This window comes from Ornithodoros turicata, unplaced genomic scaffold, assembly GCF_037126465.1.
Source record: "Ornithodoros turicata isolate Travis unplaced genomic scaffold, ASM3712646v1 Chromosome16, whole genome shotgun sequence".
NCBI lineage: Eukaryota > Metazoa > Arthropoda > Arachnida > Ixodida > Argasidae > Ornithodoros > Ornithodoros turicata.
In genome coordinates, this window is record NW_026999320.1 from 2,150,639 (window position 1) to 2,172,366 (window position 21,728).

Consider the following 21,728-nt stretch of genomic DNA (forward strand, 5'->3'; position numbering starts at 1 on the left):
AGCACCACAACTCCGCCAGTGGTGTAGCAGTTAAAACCTTTAATCCACGAATTAACCAGACTCCACCGGTCGCCTTTATTTTCGGCAATTTGCAATACCAGTGACCGTCCGCGGATACCACGTACGGCTACCACGCAGTCGATGGCGCTGCAACGCTCCACATATTTGCGTAGATGTTGCACCAGGGCGTTTCTCTTCGCTATTTGTTTGCATCAGACATGTATACATCTCTAATATAAACATCATTTACGTTTACAAGTTCATTTCAGCTTATATCACGCGTGCACGCCGTACGTAAAATTTATACGTGAACTTTCTTTCTTGTAGGGCAAACCAAGACATTGCTGGTGAGGCTCAGAGGGCGAAGCGATACTTGGAGACAGCAGAGTGGCCACGAGACGACGCCTACACCTTGTTGGAGACCCTGATTCGCCTCAGCCTTGCCAAAGGAATACCGACAGTCTTTGATATCTACATAAGACCGTGGCGTGAATTCGGGAAGCCACCTAATACAACAAAGCACTTTATATTTGTCCGACTGGGTGAATCTATAAGCAAAATGATAGCACCAACTTCGGAAGAGTTCCTCCCAAAAATCTTAAAGCCATACATCAACTCGATCTTGGATGCAGTTCCGCATGACCTGTCTGATGATTTCGTCAACAATTTGATCGAATTTGAACATACGTTCCAGAAATTGTCAAAGGAATCAAGAAAGTCTGAGAAAGTTCGTTTGGGTTACAGATCATTTCCTGCCTTTCCACCTCAGCTTCAATGGCGGGACTGGAGACAAGCTATTCAGCGTAGCCTCCTTGATCCGGGTAAAGTAGAGGACGAGCCGTTTGTATATAATATGAGTGCCTTGACGAACGTAACGAATAGACTCTTTATTGTGGATTCCATGTTACGTGTTTCTTACGTATCCCTTCTGGCCATCACGAACGTACTTCGGTATCGTTTCCAGGGGGAAATGAGCCAAGATACGTGCGTAAGATTAGCAATGGAGCACTTTCCTGTGAACACTATTTATCTTCTCAGCGAGAAACGGATCGTCCCCACGCTTCAGGATACTTTCACTATGTTCGTAAAAGGTATACAAAGCCAAGTTATAAAAGAAGTAGCGAAGGCGACGTGGATGACTAAAAATCATTTGCAAGCAATAACAAATATGATTAATGCGCTCGACCTCGTGGTGCCAGAGACGTTACCACCACTACTCAGCAGAGATGTGCCCCCGATGTCCTCGGAGTTCACGAAAAACTACGTCCTTATCAGCAACTATACTCGTGCACTTGAAAACAAATACCTCGAATTCAGGACAAGTTTCTCACAACTACTACGTGCAAGTGTTCAAATAGAAGAAGGTACGAATGACTTGGGGTTCACCAATGCTATAATGTGGAAGCCGTGGTTCTACGATCAGAAGGAGGACACCTACATCAACTACGCCACTGTGGGAGTACGGACAGGCATTGCGTTGTTCAAGTTCGTCCTGGAGGAATACATGGAAAAGAATCAGGTACCGTAGGAAAAAGTCTCCTAAAGCTCGAGCAACGCGCTTCCGTGGATAAAGTACAAGTGATGTGATTATTTTTAGTGATCATGCCTGTATCAGTGTCTGCATTAAGATCCTGTTTTCGGAATCATAAATGAACCTATGAAGGGACCCAATCCGAAGTAAAGTCGCTGCCGAACTCAATTGGTAGCACACAGTATTTTTGAAACGGTTAGGCTACTCTCTACCTATATCTATACTCGGTTGTTTCACGAAGGTCCCCTGGATGAATAATTCGTAAACAGTTAGCCCCACCGAATAACTTTCCGTTTCGGTAAGATACATAGGACATCGGCCAAGAACAGAGTTGTGAGCGGCTCATTTGCATACGCTCATTAATAATATAAACATTACTTCGAACGCTCTCGGAAACTCTATATTGTGTGTGGCGACCTCCAGTGAAATATTATTCTAGGAGGAAAAGAAAAACTCTTGGACGTTTAGCGATTTTTTATTCTAATAAATGGGTTTGGATTTACAAATTTCTTGCGCGGAGAGCCGCAACAATGCGCTTATTCCCTTAACTCTTCGGTGCTTATGCTAGAATAAATCGTGTACTGAACGGCGGCTGAAACCGGGTCATGCCGACGGGCCTGTCAGGAGGTGGCTACCAAGGGCTCAGCTCTCTGCCGCTTCTCGCGCCCTCTTGGTCACGTGACCCCATGCACAAAGAGATCCTGGGAGCGCCCGGGAGTACTCATGATAGGTGAAATTGGAGCAATCCACGGCATATACGGGGGAATAGAAAAATAATGTGGGCGTGCGCATACGTCACGCTCCGCAGATATGATTACGACCGATGTACGCGTCGTGGTAAAGGCAGCGTGTCAATGCGTTCCAACAAAAGGCTTATCTTCCGTATTGGGACACTGTAGAAGGTTGCGGAAATTTTGCATCCCATTTTTACACCCTATTATTGCACAACCCAACGTAACTAGCTTTGCACGGGGGATACCCTGATGCGCTATGTATAACTGTTTGGGTGTGAGATATTGACCATCGTGATACACGCTCTGAAAGTCACACTAACCCTCGCCATATTCATGCTGAAATTTTATTTTATTGATATAAAAATTTTGGTGTAGCCGCCATTTCTCAAAACAACGAGTAATATATTTCGAATAGTCAATGATAATCCTTGAGATCAAATTAAGCAAGCTGGAGAACATCTCCTTATTTACCTCATAACACGTAATGACGTCGTTTGCAACGGAAATGTAGCGGTATACTGTGAATGTGTCGCGAATATCGTACTAGGGGTAGTGGAAGGTGGCATGTTGTTCAGACAAAGTCGGATCCGGTAGGAGGGCTTCGTCTCTTTTATACCTTCGTTGCACAAGCTAACATTTCGCTTACGAGTTCCGAATTCCCAACAGGTTTTATGTACTATGTCACTTCTTCCCCCTCCCCCCTACACTTTTCCCGGCTTTTCGCGATGCTACAATCTTTCGATTGTAGAGCATGAACATCAGCACACGAAAATGACACTGAAATTTTATTTGATAGTTAATATGTAATCAGAGTGAACCAGCTGGGATAGAAACCATCACACCAAGGGGAAAAACAAAATCACGTTCCAGCAAGAGTGACCCTAATTACTGGCCTAAGTGAACTCTTCTCAAAATGAGCGTGCATTCTTGACACAGCAACTCTCAGTGCCCGATCCATGCTGAGAAGTGACATGTACTTCGTTTTGATGGATGCCACCACAGAGTACCAAAGTTTCGGAAAGTATATCATGACGAAGAAAAAAGGAAAAATATAATGATTTTAGTGCCACTCTACTACCAAACCCGTCCAAATTTTGGAAAGTGGCTTCAGCAGAACAAGCAGCCCAAAGAGGGGTGAAAATACGTAGCAAATTTGTGGCGACTTTTCTGGGGCTAAGGGTCACGATGTGTTAAAATGTGAGGTGCCGTTTTATGCTGGCATTCCATGCCGAGGCTGGGAGGTGACCCGTGTTCGAATCCGCGCGCAGGCTCTGCTGCCTGAGACCCTGTCAAATGTCAGCACAATTCCCTGTGAAGTCGGTCCAGGACGCTCCCTCCCCCAAGCAACATGCCCCAGACACAAGAGTACAAGCCGGGACTAGTGTACCCAAAAAGGGGAAAAAGTGGGAACACTACGCTTAGGATGCTTGACGTTTCGAGTGGACGCTCTTCATGAGAAAAAGGAGAAACAGAAAGCTAGTGTCGGAGGATGTTAAACATTTTGCACAGCCCGCTAGGGGGCCGCACGTGAACGAGTTAACTAGGGCAGCATCGGCTTTACGACATTAGCTTTCTGTTTCCTCTTTTTTCTGATGAAGAGCGTCCGCTCGCAACGTCAAGCATCCTAAATATAGTCTTCCCACTTTGGGCACCCTAGTCTTGTTTATACTCTGGTGTTTTGTGTAGTCTCTGGTGTTTCGACCGCCAGACAAGCAGGCAGGTCGCTCAGAAATATAGTCGCCAGCGTTAATGCTATACAAATGGTGTATACCGCCAGGTTTTGATTTGATAGGATCCACAGTTAGTCCCGTAATCTGAGGATAATTTGTAATGTCTATCACACCTAGATGCGCATCGTCTCTCGCTATCAGGTATCCTGTACATGCCAAGTGCCGCCGCTTTTTTTTTTCTGCATCTTTTTCAATGCAAGTTTTGTGTATGTGCTACGAATGAAGCTGTTCCATAATATATACAGGGTGCCCAAAAAACGTGCCATTGAATTATAATAAAAAAACTACACCACCTAGAGTCATGCGGTCAATGGCATTTGTTCTAACTGGGTTTTTGCCACCTCCTCATGTGAATGTCGTGTAACGTAAGTTTAATTTTGTATATTTTTGCGAGCTTAAGTCGGAAATTTGCCTATTAAATGTCACTTTTTTACCCCACCAATGTGACGAGCGTGTCTAATTTAGTCCAATTAATGAGAATTGACAGGGACATTCAGGAGCTATCCCATCGGAAAAAAATGCCGAACATCATGCTCTACGGAGGTCGCACAGAATAGCGCACGATGAATTTTTCAGCGCAATCTTTGTCAGTCCGACGAAAGGAGGTTGGAAACCCAGCCCTCCCCGACATCGCAGAAAGAGATAAAACAGGCACGGCTTATCACGTCCGACTTTCGCTGGGATAATGCTTTCCCTCTCCCAATTTTAGGAACTGTTACATATATTTACATAATTAAGCTTGGAGTACATGACATTTACATTACGAGGTGGCAAAAACCTAATAAGAGCAAATGCTGTTGACCGCATGATTCTAGGTGGCGTAGTTTTTTTATTATAATTCAATGACACGTTTTCTGGGACACCCTGTATGGCGGTGACGTTGGCCGACCAGAGAAGAAAGAAGTACTTCGATCGACGCTCGGTGGGGGCCAAACTTTTTCAAATGTCAAAAGTCGTTTTTATTATTCCACCTTCGTTTTCAAATGATATATTTCACAACTGTGTTCAGTTCGTGTAAATGAGTGGGAATACCGCAAGCTTGAAATGCATTTGATTTTGATATGAAATGCATTCTTCTAAAGGCTGACGAAACGGCACATGGGCCGACAGCGCCCGTTGTCATTCGAACCCTCTAGCGACAATCGCGAAACACGTCGTGTGGATGACAGAGATAAAGAACAAAAAAAGGAAAAATTTGAGAAAAAGAGCGGACTTCAGAACTGTTCGCTCTTTTCTGTATCGTGCTCTGCCCACCTTCGATGGCGTTGTAGACACTGTCGTTGTCCTCCAAGTCGTTGACGTGTCCTTCATCGCTGTATAAGTAACGATGTTTCGTGTCATCAACGGCCGAATGAAATAAGCTCGGGACAGGTTAGCGAAGACTCGAAGGCAGGGGACACCTTGACAAGCAAACCAGATCGAAAAATCCATCAAGACTCCATCAGAAATTCTAATGGTCGATTAGAATATTTTCTTGATGGACCATCAAAGCAGCTTGTCGGCACATTAACAACTCCTAGTGGTCCAACAGGGCTGTTAGCGGTCCGGCAAATGCTGTCCCACAGCCTGTCAGGTTGGCAAAATGGCGCCACAAAAAGGCTTCGTGGTACCACAGGGCCCCTGACGGCCCAATAAAGGGTATCTAACTGCCTATCAGGTGAGCTCAGTGGTCCCACAGGATAACTTAATGATACGTCAACGAGGCATTGCGATCGAACAGGTGATGCCTCATTGTTGATCAGGGGCCCCTAACGGGACATCAGAGATATGGAATAGCATATAATGGCCAAAACACTCCATGCAGGACGCCGCAAAGGACAGAACTGCAAAAGCTATGACAACACCTGCGTACTGTCCCGTCCCACTATTGTCCTTTAGTATTTCCCTGTGTCGAATGTCCTAGCTGTTATAAAAAATAAGCAACGCTGTAGCCGACATTCTTCCGGTATTCAATATGGCAGCTCGTATTGTCCTGACACGCCGATAGACCTCCGACCGTCAGACTACATTTTTTTATACCGTCTTCCTCATTACGGCTCGGAATATTCTAATATTTCTTCAAGATGCAGTCGTTCGTGATATGTGACCCCATAAAACATCCCTAAAACTGATAAGCTTTCAGAGACTCAAGCTGCGAACGCCCCAGCGTGTAAAGGCGATTGAGCATCGCGCGACGCTCGCAGCCTACAAAAGGTATTAAAAGCGATGAAAGCCCCGTGCCGGGAAACAAATAAAAGAACGACACAACACACCTCACAGACAGAAGAACAAGATTTTTATTGACCTGCTTCTTAAATAACCTGACCCAGCAACGCCCTTTCCTGCAAGGTTACCGTTTTACACCCTCAAGCCTGCCCAGTAACTTTACGCCGATGCATTTGAAACGGCAAAAAAAAAACACATAAACAAAGAAAAGAAAGAAACTGTCGCAGTTGCGCTTCCATTCCAGTTGTACACAATCGTGCGATCTCTCATAGAAGTACCTAAGTGTTGACACGTCTTCCTAAAGCTCAGGGCCAACGAATATTCCAGGTGAAATGCATAGCTTCAAGGAAAGTGAAATCTACAAAAAAGTCGTGGAAGCCATACTCAGCATAAAAATAAACAGAGCAACGAAAACTGCAGCTTCAGTGCATTAGAATAGGCCAGCCATGGCAGTGCATGGTAGTGCATGGCGGTCTCAGGAGAGTTATGTGCAGGTACCACTAGGGGCACTACCGATGAGAATCCATATGGGACATTGTTTCGATTTCTGATAGGTCCCCTAGCGGTACCCGAACAAAACTCCCCTGCGTCCGCCATGTTGCCCTATTCTGATGCACGGGGGCCGACGTTTTCGTAGATCAGTTTATTTTTTTAAGCTGAGTATGGCTTCCACAATTTTTCTGTACATTGTGCACGCATAAATGCGCCATGGTGCGCCACCGGAAGTTCGTCACTTAAATAAACAAGATCAGTGCGCAAACGCTGATTAGGTTTATCTGCACACACACTGTATACTACAGGAAAATGCAAACAAATGAAAAACTTGCATGTACTGGGCAAGTGCACTCATGGAAAGGTAATCAGAATTGCAAAAGTTCAAAGAACTGGAGAGGCTATATGAGCATTGCTTCACAAAAGTGTTCACCGTTCAGACCCACGGTTTATGAGGTTGCCCTCGCCATCTTGCTCACCAGCTTGACTACCTGCGGCCTCGGCTTTGTTGAATGCATGTTGTACCGCCGACGTTCCATGAATGTCATGATGTTGGCCACATTCTTGCTGTACTCGGCGTGAAATACTCAATAAGCCGAAAATATTGCGGCCATGCCTTCTTCACAGTCGATGACTCGGAAGAGACGTGACCCTTCGACACTAAGATACAAGTGCTGTGCATCATCAAGCGTTGTGCTCCCAGAGTACGTCACGCATGGAGTCATGGACATTTGGTCAACCTGAAATGTGTTGCTGTTCTAAAATATGCTGGCATCTATGGACAAGTGCTTTGCATCGACTGATGAGAAGAAAAGAATGCACAATTAAGACATCACTCCGCTCAGCAGGTGCACATATCAAATGCACAAAACGGACGCACAAACTTCGAAGAAAACTTAAGACTGCTCATATCCATCTGTTGATCTGACATTTCTACGTGGCATACGTAGTGCCAGGAGATTTTGCTTCTTTCAGGCTGGGTAAATATCTGCTTTTACACTTACATGGCATAAAAGATGCCGTATTGCAATGCAGCGATTATTCTGAAACTGAAATTGTGTGTCCTCAGAGTATTGAAAAAAATGTTTACTGATTGTTGGCTGAATAAGTCGCATTTAGTATTCAGAGAGGCTTGTTTGACTAAAGCAGTTTACAAGAAAGTCTATTGTACATCGTGGTGTGTTTGAGTTTGGCATGAATTCCTTCTTATCACATATAAAGAAAACTCTGTTTTGTTAAACAGTGGCGGAAGCCATAAACAAAACACACAAAAGTGAGTTCGCCGCTGACCTCATATAGCAACTCTTGAGCGTGTATGTTATTGATACGGTCATACGGGGTAATTCACGAATCATGTCATTTTGGGTTTATAAATAAAGGCGCAACGGAGAGACATTCTGTAAACAGCTTTTGTACGACAACTACATCTGCCACCATAACAAAGGCACATTTTATTTGCAGTAAAATTAATTTCTTGAATTGAACTCTGAAATTTTCTTAGCCAATCCCACTGATTTACTGCAGCAACGCCAACAGCCAGGCTTACTCAAATCCAGCAAAAAACCTACTCTGCTGGGCAGCCGAAGTGATTGAAATACAATTGCAAAAGTGATTACTTGACCACTACCATCCTTTTGGCAGAAATCGTCGCCAGAAGAATGGCGTCAGAAACAAATGTATGACGTTACCTTGCCCCTTCGAAGGGGCAAGGTAACGTCATACCTTTGTTTCCTCTCTCGATTTTCAGACCGATAGCAATTGGAGGTATTGCTCTGCAAAAACTGGAAGAAGGTGTGACCTTATCACTCCCATTTATTCGCTCATTATTCGGTGGGTATACCGCGTGGCTGCTAAACAGCCGTTACTTCAATTGTATTTCAATTATCTCTGTCCTCTCTCTGCAATAAAAATTTGAGAGTGAATTCAATAAATTACTTTTACTGCAATTTAAATTTTCCAACAGAATTTTTGATGGTGGAAAATTTAGTTGCCGTACGAAAGCCGTTTACCCCATGTTTTCCTGATGCACAGCTTTCTTATAAGTCCCAAATGACAGGGTTCAGGATTCATCCTGCATGTTTTTGTTGCTGAGTTTAGGATGGTCTCAATGGAATAGTATATAGGCAGCTACATTTAACTTCTAATTTTGCAAGCACAAATTATTTTTGCTACACCAACACTTGCAAATTGTGCCTGTAAAGTTGGCTTCCTGCAATGCACACATGCATTTGATGAATCCTACTATGCAGGCGGAGCAACCGCGGAAGTCCCTATTACATTTAGAATTGAATCGAATAGACAGCTATTCGATTTGATATTTGAAATATTAGAATATTCGCACAAACCTAGAAAATAGGCTGAAGCCCGCCAGATTAAGACAATAGGTACTGCCCTGAGCTCAGGTGTGCGCAATGTGATACTGGAACCAGAGTGTTTAACTCGCAGGATTTTAAGCTTTTATGATATGCTCAACCATGATAAGGGAGTGCCTAAAAAGAAACAGCTGAACAATGGCATGTCCGAAAAGAACTATTTCATTAGTGGCTGAATGCAAATTGATGTAAAATTGATAGATAGCCACCTGAATGTAGAGGCACTAATGATTTGTGGTGGATGGCATAATAACGTTTCAGTGCAAAGTACTGACTCGTCAGGTAACGATGTAAGTTGAATCCCTCTCTCAAAATGGGGGTGGCACTCACGTCTTCTGGCACAAAAAGGCACGACAGAGCGTCTGTTTCCCTCAGCCAGCATCCAATTATCCTTACAGCAACAACAGCAATCATATCTGTAATACAAGTGTGATTTCAGAACATGTAATGCAAAACTGTATTATGAGCAGACTGCACATTTGTCTGTGTCTTATAATGTCTAAAATATTTACATAAAAACAGGTAAGATATGCAGTTAAATATGCGGCATCAGTATCGAAAGGTATTTACAGGCAGGTAGCGATGTTATCACTGTATCGTGCATGGCTACAAGCACATCTATAATAACTAAGAAATTGACAGGAACTGGTACAAACTGGGCACACTTGGAGTTTGCATTGCAGCAAACCACAACACAGGCCTAAGGTCAGAGTTCATTTATGTAAGCATCACAAATGCTTTACCTAACCGACCAACCTCGAATTCGGAAGGGTCCATGGGGAATGGACTTTTGTTCTGTGGAATTTCTCAACCATATTGTTACACGAGCTACACGTCGTGCTCCGTCCAGCGTATTTTGCCGGCACAAGATAATTTGGGTGTTAACTGCGGATGACAAGCTTCAGCTCACTCGTGGGTCATTCCACGCGACGAGGGGCAGTAAGTGCGCTCGTCCATCACGGGTTCTTTCGAAAAAAAAAAATCATGGCAGTTCGTGGGCACATGAAACATTTCTGCTCTAATTTAAATAGTTCAAGGACAAGACGTGTCCGAGGCGCATGCTCTTACAAAAATTGTCCTTCATTCAAAGGGCTGTCGCGTGCATTGGAAGCACCTGCAAAGTTACATTTGTTTCCTCCTTGTAGGTTAATGTTCATTTCATTTGCTACTCAAAATTCTGAGTTTATTACTAAAACGAGTACACGCTAGACGAAAGCGCAAAAACATTATTTTTTCATGATTGTAATATTTTATTGTTAGCGATCCAGAAGATACCTGGCGATTAATTATTTTTTAACACAAGGCTTGTCGAGTACTGTAAATTAAAAAAAAATAGTCAGCGCTCCAAGACGAGCATCTATTGCACATAAAATACGCAAAATCAGGGTTTTCTTCAAATGTACCCCTATTGAAGCGACAAGGCGTCGGCCTGGTGAAAAAAAAAATTGTATATTTTTGCCAAAAAAGAAAAAGAGAAAAAGAAAACACACTCAAGATTTTTCTAGTATGTTGTTTAAGACTGTTAGCTCTACAGAACAACAACTCTCTACACAACAACAATGTTTCTACTTCACCAGTCCGACCCCTTCTTAAGCTGAATGTTCCCAAAAAAAGCACTGTTGATGAATGCTAAGCGCCAATGAATTAGGGGGCAGGACGACACGCTAGTCTGCACTTCGCTTTCACCTCTCCTACAAGAACCCTCCCCCCCGCCAAGTTTCTTGTGTTGACTCAACACCCTGCACTTCAGCGTGTTATTTCTGCTTACGTCTCTTTCGCCTTTCGCATACGTCTTCTGGCAGGTGTGGAATCTCTTTCAACCTTTTCTGCAGCTCCCTTGTAGTACGGATGGTACCACTTAGGGAAAGGTTGATCACTTCCTTTATGCCACGTTCCACAGGCTGCAGGGCTTCTTTACTAGTGAGGTTTTCAAACTCGTTGAAAAACTGTCAGAAATGGGTTATGGTTCACATAATAGAATCACCAAGTTACGTTTCACATACCCGGTTAGAGACCACGATGTAAGAGTATTGCACTCGAGGTACAGCCACAGGCAATGTGGCAAGGTCTGAACCCCTTTTCTTGTGTGTCACAGCCATTTGAACCTTGATTTGGGGCTCATCTGGTTTGGTTTTGTTTGCCTCACTCCTGAGCCATTGTTCATGCTTACCGATGCTTGCTTCATCCTCATCCTCGCCATCCATGCGAATGTCAAGCTGGGGAAAACCATGAGCAAATATACCCTTTGCAGGGCCACAGTCACAGGTACAATCGTAATCTGTCACAGGCATAAAAATATTTTGTTGCCTGGAATAGTCCTGAAGCAGTGGCAACCGTGTCGCTCACAATGACAATCTCCAAAACATACCTAATGCCTAATGTGCCCAACAATCAGATCATAAACAGAATAATGCAACGAGGTACTAATGCTGACAAGGACAATAACAAATAGCGCTGGCATAAAAAAGGAAATTATCGCACTGTGTTCACATACTTTGCACATTGCAACACCCATTTCAGTCAAGTGAATTAACTTCAAGCATCATCCTACAACTAGGCTTGTATATTCTATCACTGTAAAGTGCGATGACAAGCCATTGGGTATGCTGTCATGCCATCAGTACATACAGTGTGGCGTGCTTTGTGCACCTGGGGACAAACATGGTCAATCAAAAAGCAGTGTCTATACCTCACGTTGGGTCCTCTGGAGTTCACATGCCTGCTCAGTGTCACTTTCACCCTTCCTGTTTCCAAACTCTTTGGGGTTTCGCTGCACCTCAACGTTGTGTTGCAGTTTTCGGCGCTCATTTTTAAACTTGTTGCGAAGGGCAACAAGCCACGAGCTCTGCATATCAGAAAAAAGAGTTATTTAACACAAAATGCTGAATTACTCCATGACATACCTGCTCGGACACAGGGTCAATTCAGGTGAACTGTTCTAGCGTTATGGCTCCACCAATGAGAACTGTTGAAAAAAAAAAGAAAGCATACGAGGTGTTTTTTTGTGTGTGTTTTTTAACACCTTTTCTGTAAGAAGTCTGAAGTCGTGGACTGATTGTACTCTCGCGTATGGTATGGACAACCTTTATGGGTCACACCCGATTATGCCGGACGTTTAACTCCCCCAAGTGAAATCGGCGTCATTTTACGTTGAACTCTGTGTGACAACCTGGGGTGACGAGGCCAGTTTTCTTTTTGAACGCACCTTCCTCCACCCATCCATAGTTGTCAGTGGGAATATGTTTGCCTATGATACAGAGGAAAAGGTAAGTATTCACTAGCTGTTCCCAGCACACCCATGTATATTTTACATACGTTATGTCTTGTCTACATGCAAGCTTATGTAATTAACATTTGAAGGTATGAACACTTTTCAGGATTTTGCTTTCTGGCTGCATATAAGCTTCACTGCGTCGTGCTCCTCTCCAACACCCCTAAAAAAAGGATAGTTGCTCTGGAATGACAACTTGCAAGTAAAATGTGCCATACCAAGCCTATTCAGCAGTACAGTTCGAAATACAACCGTCAACTCAAACACCCAGTTTGCTGTGACCTTGTTATAAAACGCTCTACAGTTTCCTTTCTGAAGTTATAAGTACCAAAATTGCTTATGACGACACAGTTGTTGTCTCGTTCAATTCTTCGTGCCTTTTATACATGCCGGAACAGAAAATAAAGTCTGCACACTACAGATTTCCTGCCTGAAAGTGCCATTACACCACAACAGCAGCCCTGAAGTCTACTGCAAGGCAACAGCAGGCAAAGCCAGGACTCACAAATCCAGATCCAATGGAGTCAGCCAAGTGTGGGTACCGCTCCAGAAAAAGGTTGACAACCTTGTAGTAAAAAATGCGTGATGGGTACCTGGAAGGATGAAAGCTGTGAGCTGCAAGCATGTGAACCATATCATGGGTCTGAAAACACACTGCAGTGGAAACGCATGAGTTTAAGAATCCTTACAGTGTGAGGGAGACGATTGACTGGTACAAGAATTCTACTGTCTTAATTTCAAGGGAAGACGTCAGAGGCTCTCCATTAGCAACCGCAAGAAGAGGTGCATCCAGCCAACCAAAGTCCGGAAGTTTCCCATCACGATCCTTGTCATCATTTCTGCAACAGGATTTCAGGCAATACACGTGACTTCATGAACGACAGCTTTCGACAAAGTATAAAAATGAACATGAGAATAATTACCCAAACAACCAATCTGGCACATGCAGCCTGATAGTATCTAGCTACCGGTCAACACTCCTTGTTTCTTCAGTGACATCTGTTCTGCCAAAACCACTGGAATGTGTGAACATCTTTCCAAGTTGCATTTCATACACTTAAGAGCGATGTTCACTAGGTGAACAACACGAAGACGAGTTAACAAAACAAGCACAAGCAACACTGTCAAGCACTGGCAAACACTGTCTGCTGAACATCGTGCCACATGGAAAAAGGAGACAAGACATGTGATAAAATCACGTGTTTTGCTAGTGTGATCGGAAATGAGAACAAAAACATAGCTCACAAAGAAAGGGAAAGCAAGAGTCGGGGAAAAGCAGACATTCCGAGTAGAGATTATTCTTCAGGGCACCGCCCTCATCATGAGCATCGTATTTTGAGGATAGGTACGACACTAGGCGTAGTCAGAAAAACGTTTCCGGTGGGGTCCTATGAAAGGTTTACACTGTAGAGAGGGTTTCCCTCTCCCAAATTCACTACCACGGGTACAGTGTTGGGGGGGAGGGACTGAACTCCCTAAACCATCCCACCGGCTTACGCCACTGGTGGATGACGTGTTAAAGAACTGTGTTAAAGAACTGTGAAAAAGCCTGGTGCACGACCCCAGAACTGGGTGAACAACTGCGAGTCCCCGAGGTCGTTATTAGAGCAGCGCAGGGGGTGAATGTGCAGAAAGTAAGTCAGAAAAAGGGGTATTATGGAAAAACATGGTACGTGCAGTCGTGTACAGTGTTTCTTTTTTTCATTCAATAGAGAGCACTTCACAAAAAGAGCAATAAATGCAAAAATAAACAAACATAGATAGAACATAAATAGAAACAGGTGCTACTTTTGACATAGCACCTGTTTCTAACTCAAGTGTCAGAAAAGGAGCGCTCATTTTTCTTTTATCGCTCTGTACTGAATTAAAAGAAAAAAGAAAACCTCCTGTATAAGCAGCTTTGTCGGTCAGTTAGTTTGGCCTGTTTTCCTTGTTCTACTTTTTTTTCGTCTTGTGTTTGTTTCTTTTTCTCCCAAAAAGGGGAAGAAAAGACACAAAAAAGAACAAAAGAACAAAAGAGAACAAAGTGACCCAAAAAAGATGAAATGACTAACCAACAGCTATGGCCGCATGTAGTTTTTCTTCCGTAATACCCATTCTTTAGACTTACTTTCTGCATATTTCGCCCCTGGCTTTGCTCTAACACTTGACCCCCTAAGGACTGCAGTGGTTTACCCAGTTCTGGGTCAGTACAGCACACTTTTTCCTTTTGCACACATTTCTTTAAGATATCATCTATACCTTGACTTTAAATATGAGGCCCATGATGTGTCGCCATGCCAAGCTCATGCAAACACTTGTGTGGTATGAACTGAATGCAAAGCATGAGCACCAAAGCAAGCATTTCGGGAAACAATGTTGGCCGCCGGTGGTCCTGCTGTGTCCTTTTTGTTGTGCAAGTATGATCAACACAAGGACAACAGCAAAACATGCACGCGCTCCTGCTTTGCTCTTGTTCCTCTAATGTCAGTCAACTTCTACCAAAGGAGGAGTTGAGCCAGACCACGCGACCAAGTGTTTTCACGATATGTAGCACACTGCAGCAAGTGTCACCCAATTGTATAGAGTAAGGTTTGATTGGCACAACAATCGGTCATGAACCTCTAAGAAAAGTACGAGTGGCACGATGAATTACAGATATTGCAGCTGACAGAATTTACGTGGTGGTACACCACAACGGAATACAGAGAGGGTGCTTTACCACATTGCCTTTCCCCTGTTGCGGTTCTGCTCGTGCTTGGCTGATCCTCCTCCAAATTAACGGATGGCTGTGCCAGGGCAACCATCGACTCCTGTACAAAGGCGTGTGTAAGCAAATGGCAGCGAGCAAATTCTTTTGCTTGCAGTAAACACCTTTTCTGCTGGCTCGGCTTGCATGTTAGGGCCTGGAGTTAGTTGTACAGTGGATAAGTGGGGAATGATGTCATCATCAGCGATTGCCACGAAGCATGCAAAATCCTTGTCGTACAACTGCAAATACACATTAAAATATCAGAGTAGCATACTGGGAAGCAGGAACTCAGTGGTGCAGTATAATGGCTGGAAGCACAGCATGTTGTTCTCTAGCTGTGATGAAAATTCAGAGATTGTTTCAGAAATAGTTACATAAGTAATATGATGCAACACAAACACTCTGAACCTGCCCCTGGATGCCACCCAAAGGGTCATGGATGGTGTTTTCTTATTTTTGGAAACAGCACGCTTCACAAAAACAGTGGTGACAAGAAAACGGGGGCTACTTTTTTGCTATTTGATTTAGTAACAAGTGCTATATAACCAGTAGCACATGTTTGTATAGCCTACGATCTCCTTTTATCGCGCTCAGTTTCCAATAATAAGAAACACAGTGCAGATTGCAGCGCTTCACACTTAAGGCAGGCCGAAAAAAAAGCTTTCATCCTTGTTACATGCTTACCTCACTCTTTTTCTCCTTGACAGAAATGACCTCGCGGACACACAACACCCAAGGCTAATGCTCAATTTTTGGGGGCTCATCTGAAGACCGTCTACATCGTTACTAATTTTTTCCGACCATGCTTCACAGAAATTTTGGAATGCCGCAAAACCATGAGACCGGGAGTCCAAAATTACAGATGATCGTGTCGCCCATAGTACATTGCCTCACACTAAATCGTGATATGCATAACTGCTGTTCCTACGACTGGTTTCATGCTACAGAAAACATCGTTGGCCGGTCCATCTCCAAGGGACGCAAAGTACTTAGACGCCGGTATGCTGACCGGCACGCTTGCGTTTCACTTTGTATGATACTCAAACGCAGACATGCTGCCACAGAAATAACTTATGATAAAATATGAAACATACCTTGAACACAGAAGCCGTGCAGAATACATGTCTGCTCAACAGGCTGCATTGCTGTACAGCGTCTTTTAGCCTCATCAGCGTCAGAACCGCAACATCGTGAAACTGAAACGTCCGTTTCAGCTCAGTGCCTTCCACCTCGACGAGACAGGCCAGCGCCGACATCAGGCACCGAAGGTTTAGACTGCCAATCACCTTCACGAGTGTAATTTACAGACAGTAAACGTTCTACCCGCAGTTTCAGGTGGTAGTTCCGCGCGGACAGCGAACGACATGCAAATCCGTGCAAACCAAACCGCCAATCTACAAAGGATTGGATTAGATTAGATTATGCGCTGTAGCCAGCGCCACCACGCCTGATTATTACGTTTGTTTACTCCTATTTTTGCAGGACAGTAACCAATTTCACTCTTCAAATTGGTTTACACCTCCGTTGTCACGAAATTGTCATTTTCTGTGGCTTTCTGTAGCAGCCGTGCGGCCAAGCAGCCAGACGCCATCTCTTCGCGCATGCGCTATTCCAAGAATGGTCCATGGTACGCTACGCTGCTTCTCGGAGTTGTCGTGTAGCTATAGGGACTGTGCGACAAACTGGAGGCGCCTCGATGTGGCCTCCGGAGAAATTACCTTGCGTGATAGCCGCCGGGTAGTCAGCTTTCTTTACATGTGAAGTGCGGGCATCTTTTTTTGCCACAGCATCGCTAACTGTGCCAGCACCTAAAAGAACTCTTCATTAGGAACCAGATGCTTCATTTCTCGTGATATATACGCTTCCAATACCACCGAGGTCACTAGACTCGCAGCGAATAGCGTTTGTGACGCGCGTTCGGCCATTGCATGAGGTGTGGACAACATGAGCTAATATATTCTATATCTTTTGTTCTAGTTTCGATGAAACTGAATGAGGACCTGCAAAATGATCAATGATTTACAGTTTCCACTTTCGTGATGGTGAAACGCCGCTGGATACTGTATCACCGTCAAATGCACCGACGAACCGGCAACCTATTTCGAGATAATAATTGAGGTGTTTCATCGCGAGGGCCCAGAGCCGATATTGCTCCCGGTATGACGAGTCTCACAGTGAGAACACAACCTCTACGTTGTCCAAAAGTATTTACTCACCGACCATTTCACAGCTTTCGTCCCGCAAGCCTACGGCGGTAGCCGAGGTAAAAACTCATATACTTTCTTCTTTGAGGATCTCTTTAGCGTTATTGTATCTGAAGATACTGGAAAAAACTGCAGTAAAAGTTCAGGCAATAAGTTGTGACCCCCACGTGTTTATTCGTATGGATAAAACGGACACACGATGTAAATTTCGGTGACGAAGCTATGTGTGTGCAAAGACGACGAAAGGAATACAAGACTCAGTCAAAACATATTACAAATGGCTGGAGTCAGAGGAATAGACGTATATACCCTTCGCTAGCAAGCCAGAATTTTGTGAGGAGTCAAATATAACCATCCTCTCGACGTATCACTCACAGACCGGACAGACGCGAGTGGCTGTTCTTCTTCCGTACTGTTAGATGCATTATAAATACGGTGGTTGCTTCTGTGCAGTTTGTCTCCATTCTCTGCGTTCGCGCCCCAGAACGGTTCCACATTACTTGCACTTCGAAAATTAGCCCTTCTAATTACGGCGGTCGCCACGGAAGCTACGGTTCCACTTGAGAATGCATAGAACGGGCGGCGTGGTATCACTATCACGTCGGATACGTCCAAGACCGCCACAGGCGGCGTGTCGCGACGGAGCAGCGCGCCCCCTTTAGGTGTCGCACGGTCCCTATTATAGTTGTCGTTTGCGTTTTTTTTTCTTCTCCGCGAAATGTCTGGACCGCCAAACTGCCAGGAAAGTGTTGGAATATCCTGAGACAAGCAAGCGCTCAAGTAGCCATCCGCAGACGACGGTAAGATTTTATCTCCTTTTAGAGTAAGTCGTAGCCATGGGACTGATCGAATACAGTCATTCCTCATTCTGTATAGTTTCGTTTTATTTGTTTGGCCATACTGTTTGGATAGCGTGAGTTGCTCTATGCATGGGTTGTCACTATGTCTCATCTCACCCGCTAACGCTGACTTACTTGTAGCTTGCTGCGGATGTTCGCAAATAAGCACGCAATCGTCTTGAATTGGCAATTTCAATTAAGGAGCTTAAGAGAGTGGGCTTAATTAACGTCGATTTGCACTTTTGTCACTCCTCCTCAGATGTCGAACCAGCAGTGCCACACCTGTCCACGGTGCCGGTGGAAGACGTTGACGTTGAGGTCCCTCTTTCGCCACATAGGCTCGTCGTACGCTCACGAGCGAGACTGGGTCTGTGCTTTGGAAGGGTGTATGCCCACATATAACTCATACGTTACCTGTCGGAGACATGTGTCCAACAAGCACAATGACCTACTACAAAGTGAAGATCAGGAAGCGAGCACATCACAGGACGTTCAAGGGAGCAGTAGTCAGCGCCACATAGAATTTGCTGACGAAAATATTGAAGATTCCCGAAATGTGGACGTGGAAGGTCATGCGGATGAAGCTCAGGCGAATGCTGTCTCCACATGTGCCTGACCCCATTAAAAGCTTAAGCTTGCTTTTTCTCAAGTGGAAAGAGGGAATGCGCCTGCCAGAGTCATCAGTGAGCGAGATTGCAAGTGATGTCATACTCTACCTTCAGCAGTTTGCACAACACTCTGCAGACATGCCACGCGGAACAGCCATTAAAGATCTGATAAAAGAACTTCCCGTGCTGCAGACAAAGCGGGGCTGTGGACGATATTGGCAGAGCACATTGCCATATGTAGGGCCGACAACAATCGTATTGGAAACAAAGCCAAATGGAAAGGCTGTGACTTATCAGTATATTAGCTATCCTGAAGGTCCTAAAGCGGTACCTAGAATCCCCAGGTGCCTCTTACAGATGTGAACACTAATCTAGAGAGGGCCGCTTGGCTTCAGTTTTTGATGGCTCTGTGCTGAACGATCATAAATATTTTCAGGGTGACAGCAGTAAGTTGTGTATTCAAATGTACACAGATGAGTTCGACCCCTGTGACCCTATAGCTGCAAAAAAAGGAAAGCACAATCTCATGGTTGTATATTACTGCGTCCTGAACGTTCCTCCTGAGTATCGATCTCTTCTTCAACACATTCATGTTGCATTGATCGTGAAGGAAAAACTTGTGGGAGAGTATGGACTCCAGCGCATCTTGCAACCACTTCTGAAAGATGTTGCAGAGCGGGAGACAGAAGGGATTGTGGTGAACTCAACGAGGCACACCGGATCGGTACTGTGTCTTACCGGAGACAACTTATCGAGTCATCGTGCAGGAGGCTTCTCCTGCAGTTTCACTCATGGACGTGTGTGCCGCTTTTGTATGGCTGTACATTACGAGTTTTCTGTGAAGCACAGCGAGAAAGATTTTGTTATGCGTTCTTCACAGGGGCACAGATAGCATCTTGAAATGTTTGAAAATGAACTTCCCACATTGTCGCTGTACGGCGTGAAGTCCAAGTGCTCACTGACATTTCAAGCATGATGAAATGATCCACGTGACGCAAAAAACAGACCAGAACCCATTTCTCGAACCATGCTAGTGGGCAGTGGCACACTAAGAGGGAGAGCATCCCAGAAATTTTGCCTTTTTAGGCACCTTGTGTTATATGTTGGTGAATGTGCGCCGTCAGGAAACAGGACTTGGAAGCTCTACCTTTTGCTAAGAGAGGTAATCGACCTTATAATGTGTCGAGACATCCCTGTCGACTATGTGCCTTACCTCTATCGTTGGATCGAGCTGTTCCGGCAAGAATTCAAGTCAGTTTTCACTGGTTCCGTGCAAGACGCATTACATCCTGCATTATCCAACCTTTATATTTAAGTGTGGACCGCTCGTTGCATTGTGCTCAATGAGGTACGTGTCCAAGCACCAGTATTTTAAGGATGTGGCAAGGAAGATAAAGAACTTCAAAAACATTGCTTTCTCGCTTGCACACAGGCACCAACTTTACGAAATGTTTATGTGGACACAGCAGACCTGCGATGATGTCGTTACTACAGTCGCCAGCAAGCCTGTTCTTCCAGTACATGCGCATGAATCATTGAAGTTATACCTCACTACCAACAACGTTCAGGAACCGCAGATATTTTCTATGAAGAGTGTGACAGTAAATGCCCGGACATACGCTGTGGGCTGTGTAGTCGTGTCTCAAGTGCATGAGGATCATCTGCCAGAGTTTCTGGAGGTCTGCGGCATTTATTCACTGAATCGCCGCATTACTCTACTGCTGAGAAAACTGATGACAGAGGAGTTCGACGAACACTTACACGTGTACATTGTACATCGCAGTCAAGAAACATTTGTGAGAAAGACAGGCCTTTCGATTACCAGTCAGACTTGCAAGCAATCCACAAACGGGGAAACAAGGATGTCATAAATCCACGTCAGGCTATCTTGTGATCTTCATGTGGCTCTGACATGCAACGCTTTGTAAAACCGTGCCTTGGTGGCGCAAAGATGTGTGTGTGTGTGTGTGTGTGTGTGTGTGTTTTATGTTCATCGTGTAAATAACGTGTAAATTGTAAATATTGCTGGTATTGCGACCATCACGTGCTCTCCTCACTAACCAACTGTCCACTTATGCTCCATTTTTGCAAACCACTTGTGGTATTTTGCATTGCACCAAACGTTCATCAAAGGGATTTAGTGGTGGTGTTTGTGTGTGCGTGGTGTCCGGAGGAGTGGTAGCTCAAGGAGCACATGTTTCAGTCAGATACTGTGACCTGAAATGATATGTCCTTATTTCTTGTTTCATGTATCAGAAGCGTAGAGAATGTTATATATAAAACACACCAGGCATTATCGTGGCATGCACATCCCTCAGAAAATGCATTTGTACAGATCAATCACAGTGCCACACAGATCTGCGTAAAACCCACAGCAAATCAGTGCATGTTTGACAAACTCAGCAAGGACTCCGACAACAGGCACGTGTACATGCCCGTGTACGTGGTGTATGTGTGTGTTGTCCAAGGACCTGCTGCATTTGCCAATATGGTAGCTTATTACCAGCACGCTCTTTTAATTCTCTCCTTACATGCATTTAAAAAAAAATATCTGGATGCGTAAGCTGATGCATGCATAGAAATGTGCGCTCCTCAACACCCCTTTTACACCAATACTCGACATATGGTGTAAAAGAGGAGTTAAGTTAAGGATACACCCATTTAACGCCCTAGATGTGAAAGATTTTCTTCGTGTTGGTGTAATTTGGGCGTAAAAATATGGTCACACCCTAATTACACCCTCTTTACGCCCAAAAAGGAGTAAAAAAGGGTGCGTGTAGTATTGTTAGAGATGTACGCGATGTTTGGGCTCCAGGAAAGGTTATAGGGTATGTCAACACCAAGATATTTATACAGTGGAAGTGTTTCAAGCTCCGTATTGCCCATCAGATAGCATGTGTTTGTACCGTTATTGCGTGATATCCTCATGTGTTTGCATTTAGCTAGATTTACCTCCATGCGCCATGTTGAGCACGAGGTTAATAATGAATGCAGGTCTAACTGGAGGGCGT

At 44.4% G+C, this 21,728-nt stretch overlaps 1 protein-coding gene across 3 annotated transcripts in view; it reads left to right on the forward strand.

Annotated features, from left to right (window-relative positions):
• LOC135372688 (uncharacterized) overlaps nucleotides 1-21,728 on the forward strand; it is a 200,673-nt gene that overhangs the window by 157,627 nt on the left and 21,318 nt on the right. For 2 of the 3 annotated variants that reach the window (XM_064606182.1, XM_064606184.1), the window contains exon 5: nucleotides 328-1,519. In XM_064606182.1, the coding sequence (XP_064462252.1) occupies nucleotides 328-1,519 (1,192 nt within the window). Of the gene's footprint in view, nucleotides 1-327; nucleotides 1,520-21,728 lie in introns of those variants that run through there. The other variant, XM_064606185.1, reaches the window with a different exon arrangement.